Source organism: Bufo bufo, chromosome 1 (assembly GCF_905171765.1).
Source record: "Bufo bufo chromosome 1, aBufBuf1.1, whole genome shotgun sequence".
NCBI classification, from domain to species: domain Eukaryota; kingdom Metazoa; phylum Chordata; class Amphibia; order Anura; family Bufonidae; genus Bufo; species Bufo bufo.
In genome coordinates, this window is record NC_053389.1 from 387,665,221 (window position 1) to 387,684,186 (window position 18,966).

At 41.4% G+C, this 18,966-nt stretch overlaps 1 protein-coding gene across 2 annotated transcripts in view; it reads right to left on the minus strand.

Moving 5' to 3' along the window:
* Positions 1-826: 826 nt before the first annotated feature.
* CFAP43 (cilia and flagella associated protein 43) overlaps positions 827-18,966 on the minus strand; it is an 87,662-nt gene continuing 69,522 nt past the window's right edge. Inside the window, exons 28-38 of one of the 2 annotated variants that reach the window (XM_040405592.1) lie at positions 18,761-18,880; positions 15,825-15,932; positions 14,592-14,678; positions 13,743-13,831; positions 11,392-11,599; positions 9,519-9,631; positions 9,138-9,297; positions 8,169-8,333; positions 6,636-6,716; positions 3,390-3,543; positions 827-1,059 (exon numbers count right to left, since the gene is read on the minus strand). In XM_040405592.1, the coding sequence (XP_040261526.1) occupies positions 887-1,059; positions 3,390-3,543; positions 6,636-6,716; positions 8,169-8,333; positions 9,138-9,297; positions 9,519-9,631; positions 11,392-11,599; positions 13,743-13,831; positions 14,592-14,678; positions 15,825-15,932; positions 18,761-18,880 (1,458 nt within the window). In that variant the 3' untranslated portion in view covers positions 827-886. The remainder of the gene's footprint in view (positions 1,060-3,389; positions 3,544-6,635; positions 6,717-8,168; positions 8,334-9,137; positions 9,298-9,518; positions 9,632-11,391; positions 11,600-13,742; positions 13,832-14,591; positions 14,679-15,824; positions 15,933-18,760; positions 18,881-18,966) is intronic. The other variant, XM_040405599.1, reaches the window with a different exon arrangement.

Genomic DNA, 18,966 nt, shown 5'->3' on the forward strand with positions numbered 1-18,966 from the left:
CCTCGGCCGTTAGCTCCGCCCCCCAACCCCATTCATTTCTATGGGGCCTGCGTTACGTGAAAAACGCACAAAGAGGAGCATGCTGCGATTTTCACGCAACGCAAAAGTGATGCGTGAAAATCACCGCTCGTGTGCACAGCCCCATAGAAATTAATGGGTCGGTATTCAGTGCGGGTGCAATGCGTTCACCTCCCGCATCGCATCCGCGCGGAATACTCGCTCGTGTGAAAAAGGCCTAACGAGTTGCCTAGGAGGCCAAGCCTGAGGCTGGATCTCTTGGGCACCCGTAGAAGGCAGGTCCCGATGCCGTGCAAGGCATTGGGCAGCCTCTGCACGGCATTGGGCTGCCTTGTCACCCATCGGGTCCCCGCCACAGCAGCGCGGGGACTCGATGGGCTCCCTCACCTGCAGCAAATCCCTTCTAGTTCGTGGTCAGCGCTGACCGTGGCATAGAAGGGGTTAATCCGCCGGCATCGCTGTAAACAGTGATGCCGGCGGATACAGCAGGGGCCAGGCTATTAGGGACTGCCGGACCCCTGCAGTGATCGGGCGCGCACCGCTCCGGTGCCCGCCCGATCACCATGACGTACTATTACGTCAAAATGCAGAAAGTCACTGACTTCCATGACGTAATAGTACGTCACATATCGGGAAGGGGTTAAAGAACCACTCCTCCAGTGTTAGATCAATGTATAGGCAATGTATATATTATATAATATGTATGCATACAGTATATCTACAATGGTTTTATGACTTCATTATTTATACATCTCACACATTCTCCTTCACAAGGGATACAAATGAACAGGACAACTGGTATCAGAAATGTGGACACAATTTCTCTTGCTTTTAATGTGTATAGTCAGGTTTAAGATATATGTATTATCTAGTAATCCATTTGTACTAGTGCAGGGAAAGTTTTCATCCTTAATCGATCTAATTCAGTTCGGAGCATAGCAATCTCTTGAGCTTGAGCCTTCACAAGATCAACCAGTTTCCTGCGCTGGACGATGTCCATGTATCTGTCCTTGGCATTCTTCTCTGAATTCTGTTCTACTCCTGATGTCAGCAGAAAAAAGGTATTTAGATAGAATTTCTTATATATCCCCTAATTACGGTGGTATCTTTAAATGCTATGTACACCTTCAGAAGCAACTTTTTAATTTATTGCATTGTACTCATTTTGAGCTAAAAATTATTTTTTTAATTGGTCTTTATTAAAAATATAGAATCCTTTTTTTATGTACATAGCGGAGATGCTGTGGTAGCAGCTTGAGAATTTTCTCTATTTTCCGTCATTTGGGGAGCAGACAGGCTCCTTATCTCTGCTCTCTGACATTATAAACACTCATTATAGCTCAGTTCTTGTCTTACTAATAAGAATGTGGCTTAGATAAGTGTTTATAATCTCTCAGTAGTTTAGAGATAAGGGTTATTAGATGGCAGGTACAAAGTGAAAGTACCAGAAAAACTGTTAACCCTTTGTGACAGAATGGCTCAATATTTTTAGCCAAAAATGAGTAAAATGCAGTCATAAAAGAAATTGCCTCCGAAGGTGTACATAGCCTTTAAAGGGGTTTCCAGGATTAGAAAAACATGGCTGTTTTCTTCTAAAAACAGCACCACACCATCTATGGATTGTGTTTGGTATTACACCTCAGCGCTATGAGTCAACCTGTGGACCAGTGCGATGCTGTTTTTGGAAGAAAGCAGTAAGGTTTTTCTAATCCTGGACAAACCCTTTAACTCATAAACCACCCTAGACCGCCAGGGAAACTGACATTAGAGGAATTGTCCCAAGATATAAACTTATGCATATCATCAGGACAGAGGATAAATATCTGATCAGTGGGGGGTCTGAATGTTGGTACCTGACTAATCATAAGTCACAGGAGGTCTAATCAGTAATCACAGGTGGTCACCTGAATGAACAGTGTGGCAGTTAAAGGGGTTGTGTCACGAAACATCTTTCAAATCAGCACCTTTAATACTTTTGTAATTGCATGTAATTAAACATTTAGTATAGCCAGTGAGCTATTCAATAAAATGTATCTGTATAGCACCACCTGCTGTTTGTTCTTTTCCTTATTTTTTGTCCGTCTCACTGAGCTGGTTGAACGCACTCAGCTTAAATTTTCAACTACCACCAGCCATATGTTCTGTTAGAAGCTGTGACAGTTGCAGGAAGAGAGCTGCTGCAGAAAGGAAACTTCTCCATAGCTGTCAAGCTGAAGATAATTCAGTGTGTGAGCCTGCGCCTCTTACAGGAGCACACAGCATTATACTGATTTATAATGCTATGTACCTCTGCATGACCTTACTTACTACAGGATCATAGTGACATAAAGCTATCACTATGATTCTGTAGCAAAAAGGTCATTCAGAGGCACACAGCGTTAAAAAAACAATATAATACTGTTCGCTCCTGGAAGACAAGCAGTATCCAGAACGGATGATCACGCTCACACAGAGCATGATTTCCAGACTGCACACGCTCGTGTGAAACAGCTTCCAGACTCATTACCTGTATATTACAGTTCAGGCCAGCAGGTGGCAGCACAACTGTAATATACCTATTTCTGTATAGGATAATGGAAAAAATGTTATTACTATATACAGATTGCAATCTGATAATTGCATGTTGTGGTCCACAAAGTTTTAAAAAATATAAAAATTCAAATCACCCCTTTTCCCGTGCGAAACTGTCTGTACTATTAAAATATGAAAAAAATCCCATCCCACGGTGAATGGCGTAATGGAAAAAAAGTAATAATGGCCGATTTGTCATTTTTTCATCACTTTACCTGCTAAATTTTTTTGATAAAAAGTGATCAAAAAGTCATACACACACCAAAATAGTATCATCAAAAACTACAGTTCATCCCCAAAAAAATTAGCCCTCACACATCTCTGTAGAGATAACTATAAAAAAAAGTTATGGGGGTCAGCATATGGCGATGAAAAGACAAAATAAAGTTTTTCAAATGTTTTTTTTTTTTTTTCCGTATTAAAACACAAGAAAAACTATACATATATGGTATCGCTATAATTTACTGACCTGGCGAATAAAAAGCACAAGTCAGTTTTACCACATAGTGAAAAAAAAATAACTTTAAAACTGTGGTGGAATTGCATTTTTTTTTTTCAAATTCCATCCCATTTTCCTGCTTTCACCTACATTGTATGCAATATTAAATGGTGGCATTAGAAAGTAAAACTTGTCCCAGAAAAAACAACTTATGGCTCCGGGAAGGCAGGGAGCGATAAACGAAAACGCTAAAATGGGAGGAGTTAAGGTTTATTATGGGTACTATGAACATTTACCATTTTTCCTATCAGCATATTCTACAACTTACTGCTAATAATCTACGTAATAGTATGCAACTTACCAACCACATGATAAATATGCTTCCTCTCTGAGAAGGCGATAAGTGTGTCCTGTAGCTCCTTGTCTAGCTGTGTATTTGTCTCTTTCTTTCTACTGATATGCTTTTCCAGGTCCTTTATAGCTTGTTTGTATTGTTTCACATTTTTCTCATGTTGCTGAAATAAAGCAGATATATTAATGCACCTGCACCTGCATAACTGCAGAATATACTAATAAAGGAGATCATATTTCCAGCAGGTATGAGTAGCAGAGAATCCCTCTCTGGGGGTAGTAGAGGGCAGGGCCAGCGTCAGCACCCAGCAACTACAGAATATACTAATAAAGGAGATCATGTTTCCAGCAGGTATGAGTAGCAGAGAATCCCTCTCTGGGGGTAGTAGAGGGCAGGGCCAGCGTCAGCACCCAGCAACTACAGAATATACTAATAAAGGAGATCATGTTTCCAGCAGGTATGAGTAGCAGAGAATCCCTCTCTGGGGGTAGTAGAGGGCAGGGCCAGCGTCAGCACCCAGCAACTACAGAATATACTAATAAAGGAGATCATGTTTCCAGCAGGTATGAGTAGCAGAGAATCCCTCTCTGGGGGTAGTAGAGGGCAGGGCCAGCGTCAGCACCCAGCAACTACAGAATATACTAATAAAGGAGATCATGTTTCCAGCAGGTATGAGTAGCAGAGAATCCCTCTCTGGGGGTAGTAGAGGGCAGGGCCAGCGTCAGCACCCAGCAAACGCCAGGGCCACTCAGGTCTATGCAGAAGATCGCTGTATGGGGAATACCCCAGTGTTACTGTCAGGATTCTAGTTCCCAGCTTAGGAGTCCATGCTCTCACTCCAGGGACATGAAGGGGGTATCCCCTAGCATTGTCAGTATGCTTGGGGACACCCAGTGTATTTAAGTCAAATTTAGCCTATATTTCTGAAATGTTTCTGCAAGAGCCTTAACCGCTGAGCTATGGAGCTCAATGCTAAACTATGAGTTTCTCATATATTAGGTATTCCTATACAGCAGAAGTATAACTTTATATATTTTTTTAGTAATTGTAAAAAAATGTATGGCACAAAATAAATGTGTAATTACAAAAAAAAATATATATATATATATATATATATAAAATCATACTTCTGATATATATGAATGCATAATATGTGGGAAACTACTACTGAGGTTTTTAGCCATAATATACACCAAGCTAACATGAAGCACTATTGCCCAGTGGTTAAGGTTCTTGACTTTAATGTAGAAGGCTGTGAGTTTGAATCCTAGCAGAATCATTTAAAAAATAGAGGCTAAATATTTTTTTTTATAGTGATGTGTGGGGGCTCATTTGAGGGAAATCTGTCTTTTTTTACAATACCATTTTGGGGTGTGTATGACTTGATCACTTTTTATTCAATTTTCTTGGGAGATAAAGTGATGAAAAAAATGGCAAATCAGGCTTTTTTTTTTTTTTCTGTTACATCCTTCACAATATGGGCTACATTTTTTAAATATTTTAATAGTATGGGTGTTTTCGCATGCGACGATGCCCATAATGTTATTCTTTTTTTGTTCATTTTAATTTTAGGGAAAGTGGGGTGATTTTACGTTTTAAGTTTTTTTAATATTTTCAAAACTTTTATTTAAACTGTTTTTAAATTACTTTTCATCAGATTGCAACTTATACAGAATAATGTAGATATAGTTAGTACATAACAGTAATGCAGTAGCGCTGCGAATCAGCACCATACCAAGGTTACACCGGATCACTGTACCCCCCTAATGCACCCCTCCTAATGGCCTGACAGTATTATACAGAGATAAAAAATCTCCCCCACAGGCCAAAGGAAAACGTGCATTGAATGGTCATACAGGTGATACCATATCAGCCAAATTGTGACGGTTATTGGAAATAGTATGTAATCACAGTATCAAAAACATCAGGCACACTTATGTGCCAAATCCATCTGGAACCCAAATAACCACACCAGGCATGTAAAACACCAATCAAGAATGTAATGGGGAACAAACCTTGGAGCCTTGGTGAGCGCACCCCGAAGCGCGTTTCGCTCAGCTTTTTCAAGGGGCCCCTTGAAAAAGCTGAGCGAAACGCGCTTCGGGGTGCGCATTTTTTGCACCTGCGTTTTTGGTTTATGGGAAATATGAAACACAGGACAAACAAGTGCTTTTTTCTTACTGGCATTTCTGTTCATTTCCTACTGGTGTTTTTGTTTGTAGAGCATGTTGTCTTGGTGTTTTTTTTAAGGTATTTCAACATCATCTCCTCTATACAAGAAAAACACCATGAAGAAAACTCTACTGGTAAAACACTGTGGCCTAGATTTACTAATGTATCTGCGCCAAAAATCTGTCTAAAAAAAGTGGCGCAAATTGGCACATATTAGGGGGGCAGTTATTAAGCAGTAATAGGCCTAAATTAGGCATATTTATGATGCAGATTGCGGCGCAAAGGTTCTTTGCGCCACAGTCTGCGACTTCTCCCCACTCACGCCAGGTCTAAACAAGTGGGCGCCTCGTGGGCGGGGAAGGAGATGGGCCGGCAGACCCGTCTCATTTACCATTTTCTACGCCTGGTTTAGGAGTAGAAAATGGTCTAAATGTAAGACAGTTAGGAGGCTATCTTACATTTAGAACAGGTGTAGGACCCACCAAAGTTATTTAGAGGTCGGCACGTCTTCATAAGTTCAGCGGATCCACCTCCAGTGCATAGCGTTATTAAGACCGGCGTCTAAAACGCCGGTATTAATAAATGTGCTCCTTAGTGTTTCTAATGCTCGAAAGTGGGCGGGCCTAAGCACCTTTTTGTGCCAAAATTTCAGCGCAATTCTGGCATAAAATTCTGTCTCAAAGTAAGCTGACCAATAGTTGGCATTCTGTCTGCACAAGGTTTATCATCCAGCCTGAGCCCCTGTGATAAATGCGGTGCAGGCCTAGACAGCCCGTCTTAATTTACACCATCTTTACAACTAGTAAATCTGATCCACTTGGTGGTTATTCTGGAGTTTTTACATACAAATAGTGATTCAAATGAAATCATATAAAAAATCATAGAAAACTATATATCCATGGGTTCATCAGCTCCTTCTGTATCCTATGCTGTCATAAGCATAGAAAACTAGCAAAATATATTAACTATTTAATCACAAAATATGGAATAACTGTGCAGGCAGGCTATCATTAAATCAAATTTGGTTTGTAATGCTCATCATAAATAGTTACGCTAGTAAAAAATACTCCTTATAAAACATACTTTTTCTTGAACGTGAATGGTCTCTTCCAGGATTTGCATCTGATTAGATATGCGCATGTCGTAGTTTGTTTCATTGAGGAACTGCACAAAGACAAGGCACAACAGGTTATAACATAATGTATCCCTATAATATGGTTGGGATACAAGCAGTTAAATGGGTTAATTAGTCAAGAAACAGAGGTGACTTTGTAATACAACCCTTATTTCTATTCTGTCTTGTGTCCCAGGGTGAAGCCATCAATGTCAGCAAGGGATGATTTTTTTATTCTGCTTGTCATAGCAACATTCCTGAGGGTACGGCCACACGAAGCGGTGTGATCTGGTCGGGTCTGCGGCCATGCTGCGGTCAAGAACTGCAAGGGCAATTAGCCGCACCTGCCTTTCATTTAACCAATTGTATATCTTAGTATTTACTAATCTTATATCATAGTATTAACTAATTGTATATTGCATTGTATAGTCGTCTTCATTGTTGATGGCTGCGCGGTATTGAAGGTGCTGCGTAGCCATAAACAATGAAGACCTGCTCTTGATCAGATCACGGCCGTTCCCTGTGGCTTTACCCATAGGATCTGGCATTGCCTCACTGAAAAAAACAATCCTTAGAAGAGGAAAGGTTTACAACACTAAGGGGGTAATTCATCAAACTGGTGTAAAGTAGAACTGGCTTAGTTGTACCTAGCAACCAATCAGGTTCCACCTTTCATTTTCCAAAGAAACTGTGAAAAATAAAAAGTAGAATCTGATTGGTTGCTATGGGCAACTAAGCCAGTTCTATTTTACACCAGTTTGATATATGACCCCATTAGATTTGGATCACAGCTAACTAACTCAAGGTATTAAGTCTTGTCCAGAAGTCAAGTTCTTCTGACGCAAATCCGCTGTACGTGGATTCTGCTTCACATTCATTATGAATTTCACTCCTGTCCCAGTGAATGTGGTGACAACCTGCAGCATTGTTCGCAGGAGATGTGTAAAATGTCATGTACTTTCCTTATAATGTCATCCACTGTAATGTGCATATCTGTAGGTAAAACCTACCACGTGTGTATTCACATCTCATTAGGGGATGCATTGCCCCATTCGCCTCACATAAGCCATAAGGGGGGCCTTTTGGCATATGCTAGTCCAGTATGCATCTATCTTTCTTTATAGGAAAGAACAGCAGATGTAAAGTGTTTTCCTATACTGTGGCCCACCCCAAAAAGAAGCAGATGTTTTTTTTTTAACATTGCAGTCAATAGGTGACATATGCCACTGTGTGACTATACAGTGGCATACCTTGGTGCCTTCTATATAAGCCAGGGAATACTGACGTATGTCTCCGATGAAAGGCTCTGGGGAGATATGTACTGAACCTTTCTAGTTCTATGTAGCAGTTTTGGATGTGGTCTAGTTTTCCGGATACTTTGCTAGAAATATCCTAGAAGTGGCTTCTACATTGTTAGTCTTGTATTAGCATTGTAGACAACGCTAGAGTCATAATTCTATTAGCTAATTACTGAATTAATCAATGTGAGGAAATGATCATACTGCTTGAATTTCTTTTGTCACACGAAGCATTGTAATATCTCTGGACTTCTTCTTCAGGTCTTCCATCTCCATACGTATCTTTTTATGTTCCCACTCAAGCTGGAAGATTCCTTTCCGGAAGTCTTTGCTTTCCACCATGCTTGCTATTTTCTGCTCTCCTAAACCCTGGTCAAATACACAAGCAAGTAGAGCAATAAAGATCCCAGCTAAAAAGTACATGTCATGCAACCTTTATCATCTCTAGGATATTCCTGTTATCCCACTAGAAATATACGTGGATCTCTGGCAAACTAAAAGGGTTATCCAAAAATGATTTTCATGTCAATCAGATATATCAGAAAGCAGTCTGCATGGCTCCAATATTGACAGCTGGTTCAATCAGAAGGATTGGCAAGGAGTGGGAATGGGTGTCTAGGACTGGACTTGTTATACCAAGTGTTAAGGGCAATTTACACAGGCCCATTATTTGGAACTTATTAATGGCCCATGTAAAGGTTCCACCGATTACCCAATAAATCGTCCTGTGTAAACAGGGATGTGCTGCCCACAAATAATGATTCTCTATAGAGATGAGCAACTGCAGTAGTGATAGCTGTTCCCCACACAGAGTAGATGATTGCTGCATGTAAATGCAGCTCTCACATCCACTGATGAGCAGGCAATTGTGAGAAACATGTCAGTGGCTTATCTTCAGAGGCAGCTGAAATCTAATGGATGTGGGGGGAGCATCAGGAGGCCCTCTTACATATTAAATGGTCAGCCAGCCCTGCAGAAATCAGCGGTTTGGCGAACATCTAAGGTGTAAGGATGGCTTAACTGTTTAACATTTCCAACAGTGCTTATCTTTGCAAAGTAAAAATGATAGATAAAATACAACCCATCCAAAGCTTTGTACCCTAACAGTTAGATTTTTTTTAGGAATTTCACTTTATGAATAAAGTAAAATTGTCAATCCATTGTGTTATATACCCGTATATTGCTGTTTAGGTCTTCTATGACACTCCTGTGAAGAAGTATGGCATCTGCATAGTTGGGAATTAGGTCAGAGTTCTCCACTTCCACTTGACCTTGTTTTAGTATGAACTGGACAGTCAGATCTAGTTGAAACTTCATTTTCTCATTCCGCAATCTGAAAACAAGAGAGTTGAAAGAGGCCAGTCCATAATTATATAATTACGTAATATCGTTCTAAACACTTGGATGTAAGTGTGGAAAGGGGACAAACTTCTAAATGTAGGTCAGGTTGTAGCAGACACATATACTGTATTTCCAGCCTGAGGGTAGGGATTATATTACAATTCTCACCTATTTTGTCCACCATAAAGTACCTGTATTAAACCTGCTACTTACATATTGAGTTCTTGCATAATATCCTCAATGTTCTGCCATGTTTGTTCATCTTCCTCAATTCTTTTATGTAGGAATTCCTGCATCTCAGCTAAAACCAAGGCCTTGCGCTTTACCTACACCAGGAGAGATGAAATGGCACAATATGATAAAGTTTCAATAACTATATACGGAAAACATGGATGGCATTAAAAAAGTTCTTGTGCTACGAATAATATCAAATTACAGTGTTTTAAATTGTAAAAGTAGAAATATTTGGGGCATTCACATGAGTAGATTGGGGCTCTGTATGTGTTTTGTATGGAAAAGGTCCAGCTAAAGTAAAAGGGGTTGTTCTGCCATATATATTGATGACCTATCATTAGAATAGATCATCAATATCTGATCAGCGGGGGTCCAACAACCCGCACCCCCACTGATCAGCTGTTTGAAGAAGAGGCGGTGCTCCAATTAAAGACACCACTTCCTCTTCTTTACACCGCACTTTGTCTCAGAACTCAGTACTCGTTCCATTCACTTGGAGAGTCTTAGGAGATGACGCATGGAACGCCGCCTCCTCTTCAAACAGCTGATCGGCCGGGGGTACCGGGTATCAGATATTGATGACCTATTCTGACAATAGGTCATCAATATATATGGCAGGACAACCCTTTTAATCCATGGGCACATACAGTAAATGCATATAACAGGTAAACCATTTCAGCATGCTTTACTGCAAGCATTCCCATCCTTATTATGAAAAATGTTTCCACTCCAGAAAAGCCCCTATGACAGGTCTTGTTGTTGCTGAGTTCTGGGGAAACCCTGATTAGGGCTCAGGGAACCTTGATTAGGAAACACTGCTTCACTGATCTTGTATATTGTATACATACCAAAGGGGTCATTTATCAATATCCCTGTGCTGGCAGCAGATGCGCCTTATGTAGAGGCGCAGGCCTCTACATAACTTTGGCACATGTTTCTGCCAGCCCTGCCACATGATTTAAGCTACGTCAGCTCCTTTGCTGGCATAGTTTAAAACCATATTCCACTATATAAAGTGGAGTAGAAAATGGTAAATGACCAGCTGGTCCGCCCTCTTCCCCGCCCACGCCAATCAGCATGCCCTCTTCCCTGCCCACACCACACACCCTTTTCCGCCACCTCAGAAAAATAGTGTGAGCAGGGAAAATGCACAGATTTTGCAGCAAAACAGCTTTGTGTCAAAATCTGCACCAAAAATTGGCGTATTTTTCCTGGAAAGGATACCGAAGCCATATAAGAAAAACGGGACCCATTTGGAACCAATATAGAACTCCATATGGAGAGCTATAAATTTATATATACAGGTTGTGTGTGAGGTCTAATACTGAGAATTATATGTAATTCACAATGTGTATGATAATCCAACACTAAAAAAGACAGAGAAAATACTGGAAAACACATAGCAATTTGTCATTTCTCCCACGCCAGTTTTCTAGCATAAAAAGGTTGTTTATGACTTTCTTAATGCCACTGCACCTAAATCTAGGTGCAAATGGTGCTTCTATGCCGTCGCTGCCACTTTCTCGAAAAGATGGTGGGGAGTAGCGGGGCTAGTGGGCCTGGCAAATCCATCTTCTTTTACACCAGTTTTCTGGTGTAAAAGAATAATTAAAATCTACTCCAGCTTTAATCTTTTCACACAGACTGCAGAGGGATGTGCCAAATCTGTGATAAGGACTGTGTCATACTGTAAATTCAGCGCATCCTCCGGCTGCACACGGCATATCACAGACCAGTGTAAAATACTGGTCTTTGATAACTTCCCCGATACTATCCATTATTGTAAATGTTTCATAGAATACTCAGTATTGGCCATTATGCTATATGGGCTTGTTATTGTTCTGTTACATACTTGCTGTTCATATTCCATTTTTGACCTCCTTGCCAGACAGAAACGCTCCCACACTGGAAGATCCAGTCCTTCTGGCATATGCTCCGCAGCATCAAATTCATCCATAGCTTTCATTAGCTGAACAATTGAGTCATTATGAGCTTTTGCTGATCCTGGCCGATCACCAAATGGCGCCTCACTTTCTGTCTGAGTCCTCAGTCGCTGAACTCTACAATAAGGAACATAGCAGAATTACAATTCACTCAGAAAGTCTTAAGACCCTGTGGTAATGTGTACAGTAACGTGCATGGTAGAGGTGTGGTGGGGCGGGGGGGGAGTATCTCATCCGGTTTTTCATTTAGCTGAAATTCAGAAATGGTATGGTTTCAGCAAGGCACATAGCCTGAGCTGTTTTTTATTTAAAGTTGTATGGGCTGGATTTCTTTGGACTGGGAGACAGGTTGGTAGTGGGAGTTTTCCAGTCCACACCCCAGTCCATTACAGGTTCCCTGGCCCCAGGTGAGGCCAGCTGGGTTAATCAAGCTAGGATATATCAACCCTCTGTGTATGAGTCTAGGGGAGAGGAAGTGACCCTACAGAGAGGGAAACCTGAGAGGCTTGTGTGGTCACAGCCAGGTGGGCTGCTAGGCCGTATGGCTTAGTGAAGCCAGATCTCTCCCCTGGTCTTATGTTTTGTGAGATGACCTGATAAGGGTTGGAGCCTGAGACCCTGTGTGTAAACTGTGATTTAGAGGTGAGTCAGGGAGAAGACCTCTGTATTAGCTAGTGCCCAGACGGACAGGTGTTTATTTTTGCGATGTTTATGTTTATGCGGGTGGTGAAGTGCTACAATAAAGCACCATTTGGACTTGAACCCGTTGTCAGAGGAGAAGTCTGTGATTGCGTCCCCCTGTGAGAGAGCGATCCCTTACAACCCTTTCAGTTTTTCCCCATCAATCTGCACTCAATACCCCATAATCAAAAAGTGAAAAGAGAATTTTAGAAATGTTTGCAAATGTATTAAAAAGGAAAAGCTAAAATTTTGCATGTACATAAGTATTCAGATTCTTTGCTATGGCAATTGACATTTAGGTCTAGAGGCCTAAATGTTTCATGATCTCGAAGGTATTACAGCTGACAATGCATATCACAGCAAAAGCCAAGTCATGAGGAGGAAAGAACCGCCTGTAGAGCTCATAGATGGGATTGTGTGAAGGCACAGATCTAGAGACAGGTACTAAAACAATGCTGCTGTACTGAAAGTTCCCAAGAGCACAGTGGCTTCCATAATTCCATAATAAGTATGGAACAACCGACCTCTTCCTAGAGCTAGCCGCCTCACCAAGCTAAGTGTTAGGGGGAGAAGGGCCTTGCTTAGAGAGGTGACCAAGAACCCAATGGTCACTCTGGCTGAGCTCCAAAGATCATGTGTGCAGATGGGATAAACTTTCAGAAGGTCAACCACCACTGCAGCACACCAACAAACGGCTTTATGACAGAGTGGCCAGAAAGAAGTCTCTCCTTAGTAAAAGACACATGAAAGCCCTGGGGTTTGCAAAAAGAAGCTCCTAAAGGACTCTGAATGTGAGAAACATTTTTTTTTTATAAAACCAAGATTATACTTTTTGGCCTCAATTCTAAGTATCATGTCTGGAGGAAACCAGGCACTGCTCATCACCTACCCAAAACTATCCCTACAGTGAAGCACGGTGATGGCGATATCATGGTGTGGGGGTGTTTTTCAGTGGCTGGGACAGGAAGACTGGTCAGATTTGAGGGAAAGCTGAATGGAGCAAAGTTCAGACGTATTTTTAAAGAAAATCCTGTGAGTGCTCAGGACCTCAGACTGGGCTGTTATATCACCTTCCAACAAAACAATAATCCTAAGCACACAGCCAAAGACAACACAGGCTCAGGGACAACTCTGTGAATGTCCTTGAGTAACCCAGTCAGAGCCCTCAAATCGAACATCTCTGGAGAGACCTTGACAGAGCTTAATTTGCAGAGAATAATGACAGAAACTCCCCAAATCCAGGTGTGAAAACCTTGTGACATCATACCCATGAAGACTGGAGTCTTTAATCGCTGCCAAAGGTGCTTCAACTAAGTCCTGAGTAAAGGATCTGAATACTTATGTCAATGTGATATTTTAGTTTTTCCATTTCAATATATTAGCAAATTAGATTTCTAACATTTTGTTTTCACTTTTTCATTATGGGGTATTGAGTGCAGAGTGATGGAGAAAAACACAAGGCTGCAAAACAACAAAATGTGAAAAAGGTGAAAGGGTCTAAAGACTTTTCGAATGCATTGTACACACGTCATCCAATTTACAGTTATCCTAAGAGAAACATTTCCCTCAATAGCCATACCTTGGTCTTTTTCTGTACAGTTTATAAAGCTGATCCACAAGGTGAGCGGAAACATCAGAAAATTCCTTCTTGAAGCCACGATCTAACAACTAAATCCAAAACAGATGCCATAACATTAGTAGAGACCATAAGCCTTTGTGTTGTTATGCTTAAAGGGGTTTTGCGGGAGTTTTACACTGATGGCCTATCCTCTGGATAGTATTGACATCAGCATCTCCATAAAAGTGACGTTATTGGGTCAATCCAGCATGTACAAAATTCCGATGTTTTGGCTATTACACAGATTGTTTTTATGCTTGAAAAAGGCTATGTAGTAGCCGAAATGTTGTTTCATTGTATGCCCTGGATTGACCCAATAAAGTCACCTTTTTGGAGATGCTGATGTCAATGATATTTTTTTGAAATATACTGAACACCGGATTTGGATTAATCGGTGAGACGATCTGTTGCATTCCAGTAATTGAGGGGTTTTGTGCTGTTCTTAACTTGCATATTATAATATCCTCTGGATAGGTCATCAGTATCTGATTGGTGGGGGTTCGACACCCAGGACCCCCGCTGATCAACTGTGAGAAGGCAGCGGCACTCAAAGTAGCGCTGTGGCTTTCTCTCAGCTTTCCCTATGCCATGTGACCAATGAAAATGATGAAATTGAAGTGAATGGGGCTGAGATGTGATACCAAGCACAGCCACTATACAATGTATGGCGTTTTGGTGCCTTCTCAAGCAGCTGATCAGCAGGGGTACTAGGTGTTGAACCCCCACTGATCAGCTACAGATGACTTATCCAGAGGATAGGTCATCAGTGTAAAACTCCAGGAAAACCCCTTTAAATAGACTTATTTTTACCTTATCTTCAGCCACTAGGTCATCATAAGACTCCCGAAAAGATTCCACTGCTGCTTTAAAAGTCTTAACTAGGTCAGATGTTTGATTCTGTAACAGAAATATATTTCATTCCAATGATTTCATCCAACCATGTGTACCATTGAAAATGCATTTTTTTTCACTCTAAACATAGTTTTTTTTCTTACTATGCAAATGAAAATATTGTAAAATATTCCAATTTTCACTGGCGACTAGAAAAGTCAACGTTGTCTGATTCTTCCTGCTTTATGTAGCTTACTTGTCTTGCAGTGTAGACTGGGACAGAATGAGCAGAGTTCTCATTCCATAGAAAACAGTGGGGGTTATCTGCCATTTTGATATTGGTGGCCTATCCTTAGGATAGGTCGTCAATATCAGATCGGCAGGGGTTCGACCCCCCCAATCAGCTGTTCAAAGAAGCTGCAGTGTTCCGTGATCACTTAGGTGTCTTCCAAGGCCATTGATGTCACTGTACATCATTCACGTGGCCTAAATGCAGCCCAGTCCCATTCAAGTGAATGAGGCTGAGCTGCAATACCAAGCACAGCCACTATCCAATGTATGGCGCTGTGGTTGGTAAGCTGTGAAGAAACCACAAACAAGCAGCCTCTTTAATATCAAATTCCCGTAATGCTTCACTTCACATATGGTGGCCCTGTAGGGGAATTGAACACTTCCTGCCAGGTTGCCCCTGCAGAATACAGATGTCCCAGCATTGTAATCAATTTGTTTTAGGGAAACCTAACAGAAAAAAATGTCATGCTAAGTAATGGTGAAGTGATGAACCATCTCTTCCAGAGGACAAGTGATAAATGTATGATCGCTGTGGGTTTGACTGCTGGGGCACCAACCAATCATGAGAAAGGAGGTCCTTGATTCGCCGGTTGAACAGAACTGTGGTGTGCATTTGTGAGCACCATTACATTCACTTTTATGCTCAGCTGTCCCATACAAGTGAATGGAGCAGTGGCCAAGCATGCGTACCACCACTTGATTCACAAAGGTGACTAAGGGACTTCTTTTTCATGGTCAATGGGGGTCCATGCGGTCATACCCCTGGTGGTCATACATTTATCACTTATTCTGTGGATAGGTGATAAATCTTGTTCTCAGGCCAACCTCCTTAAGAGGTATAGTGAAGGAAATGCAGGACTTCTGGGATTGAAGATTTTAAAGAGTACATTACTACTAGAGTTCCATCAGTACAAATCCCACCTTCTGTTTCCGATTCTTGTCCATGATCTGGTTCAGTTGTGCCGCTCTGATATTCATCTCTTCTTCGATGAGTATTGAGAACATAAGATTGCTTATTTTCAGTTCTTCCTGTCCAATGAAAAGTTAACAAATTCAATATAATTAAACCTGCTGATCCAAAACTGAGGTTGGAACCCCAAAAAAAGGAGAACCATTAGGGTATGGCCACACGTGGCGTAAACTCTGTGGATTTTCCACAGTGGAATCGTGTTCAGACAATCCACAGCGTTTTACAGTCGCAGCAAAGAGGATGACATTTAAGACTGGACCATTTCCCCCCATTTTCATTTTTTTTGTATTTGCGGTTACGAAAGCAATTACTTTGAGTTGACCGTTTTAAATAATTGTGTCTTTTTTCACAGATACATGTGGATTCATTGTGATATTTTTATATTAGTATTTTTTGTGCATATTTTATAGTTTTTCTCAAGAGGGACCAATACCTGGGTACAGGTACATCACCTACAAAATATTCTAAAGCCTAAACGGCTCATAACCTAACTTGACCCAGGTAGTAAATCAATTAAAACTTCACTTTTATTTGTGTAATTAAAATGGCTGTGATCCAACATACAGGTTAAAAACTTTGTTTGCCACTCCTTTGTGTACACGGATGTCTCCTGAACGGGTGGTGGAGATGTGCACAATCTCCTCTCACTCCTTGACACCCAGCTTTACATTACCAGTGAGTCCGTTTATTTCACTGACCACCAGCTTAGTAATGCCGCAGAAAAAGGTATGTATTTTGATCTGACACTTTATCACTAGCTGTCAGACCTGTGACTGAACGTCAATTGACGTGCCGCAACGCACGAGCACAGTCCGTGGGGCAGCCGCAGCGAATCCATTAAAGTGAATGGGTCCGCGATCCGGCCGTTCCGCAAAAAGATAGGACATGTTCTATCTTTTTGTGGAACGGAAGTACTTCCGTAGGGTTCCGTTCCGTGCTTCCATTCTGCACCATTCCGCATCTCCGGATTTGCAAACCTATTGAAGTGAATGGGTCCGCATGATGCGGAGTGCCCACAGAATGGGTCTGCATGATGCGGAATGCCCACAGAACGTTACCCGTGTATTGCGGATCCGCAAATGCGGTCCGCAATATGGCAACGAGGCGCACATGTTCATGTGCAAGAGGCCTAAGTCAATAGCTGTCAGACGCTGATTCATTCACACACAGTCACACCGCACACATCCCTTATTTAACCCCTACCTAAACTGACTGACTGGCAAAGCTGCATTTGGCTTACTAGCTAGTGCACTGGCTGAAATACACGTTCGCTAGCTAAACTAGCTGACTATATGACAATTGGCTTACTGGCCAGTGCTGCGGCTAAAGTGTAAAGGCGCTATCACTAGATTGTGATTACTGATTGCCTAGCTGACATTTTTAGCTTGCTGACTACGGTACATTGGAATGGACAAACACACATTTAAAAGCTGCATCTGCCCCCCGACATGTTTCGCCAGTAACCTGGCTTCATCAGGGGTTGGGCAGATGAAGCCAGGTTACTGGTGAAACTTGCTGGCGAGACATCCGTGTAAACAAAGTAGTGGCAAACAAAGTTTTTAAACTGTGTGTTGGCTCACAGCCATTTTAATTACACAAATAAAAGTGAAGTTTTAATTGATTTATCTGGTTCAAGTTAGTTTATGAGCAGCTTAGGGTTTAGAATATTTTGTAGGTATTTTATCATTTGTTTTTCACATTTTTTTTCTTTATTTTTATAATTGTCTCTCCAGTAAGGACTGGTGGCGGTGTACTTTCTTTATTTTAATATTAAGGTTTTGTCATTTTAGTTTATTTTTCATTTTATACATTGTGTCCCCCCACAAGGACATAAAAACGACTGTTCTGTGGCATTTAAAATGACACTCTTTTAGTTTTCTCCTATACTTGGGGCTGACATATTAACTCTATATACAGGAGACTATACCCTCTGGGGCCTCACTGCACAGCTGTTTAGACCCAGCTGCTCCTGCAATTACCTGGCATAATCTCTGGGATGGGAACAGAAAGCGTCATGCCGCTTCCTGATCTAGATACAGTGTTCATTGAGCACCATGTAAGCAGCAATAGGAAAGGCAGGGGCATTAATAAACCATCTCTAGGGGGAATCCAGCTGTCACTGACAACCAGCACCTGAAGCTGCACAGTCTCCAGACATTCAGAGACATCTTTGCAGAATTACATTTAGACCTGAAGGACGTTTAGGCCTCTTTCACACGAGCGTGACGGATTAGGTCCGGATGCGTTCAAGGTGCGTCCAGTGAAACCATTTTGCAAGCAAGTTCAGTCAGTTTTGATGATAAAAAACTGAAGGTTTACAAACAACATCTCTTAGCAACCATCAGTGAAAAACGCATCGCACCCGCACTTGCTTCCGGATGCAATGCGTTTTTCACGCAACCCCATTCACTTCTATGGGGCCATCGCTGCATGAAAAACGCAGAATATAGAACTGATGAAAAAAAAATGCTCATGTACACAGACCTATTGAAATGAATGGGTCAGGATTCAGTGCGGGTGCTATGCGTTCACGTCATGCGTTGCACCCGCACGGAAAACTCGCTCGTGTGAAAGGGGCCTTAAAGTCTGGCTGTCTGCAAGTGGTTAACTGATCTTATCCACACACTGTAAAAAATCCCCAGTGAAAATTGACCTGCGGTGCGGATTTTAAATCTGCATCATGTCCATATCTGTTGCGGATTAATTTCCACTGTGGTTTTCATCCTTTAAAATGCATAGGGTGGAATCTGGGGCATATCTGTGGAAATTCTACCCTACTCACTTTTGTATTGTATGGATTATATGAAGGACTGCATAAATTACATATCCCTCCTTAGATTTCTCATAAGAAAAAAAAAGCATAAAAAAAGGCTAAAATGCACATTACCTGATAGATGACCATTTCACATTTCACTTTTTTTTCAAATAATCTAGTCAAGATCTCATCAAAAGCTAGCGTGGTTTCCATGATAGATGCCTGAATCTTCTTCATTTCCGCCTCTAGTATCTAAAGATAGATGAGCAGATGTTAATGGCCAAGCGATCACATGCTCATAAATAAGCCTACGGGTACGGCCACACGGTCAGGTTTCC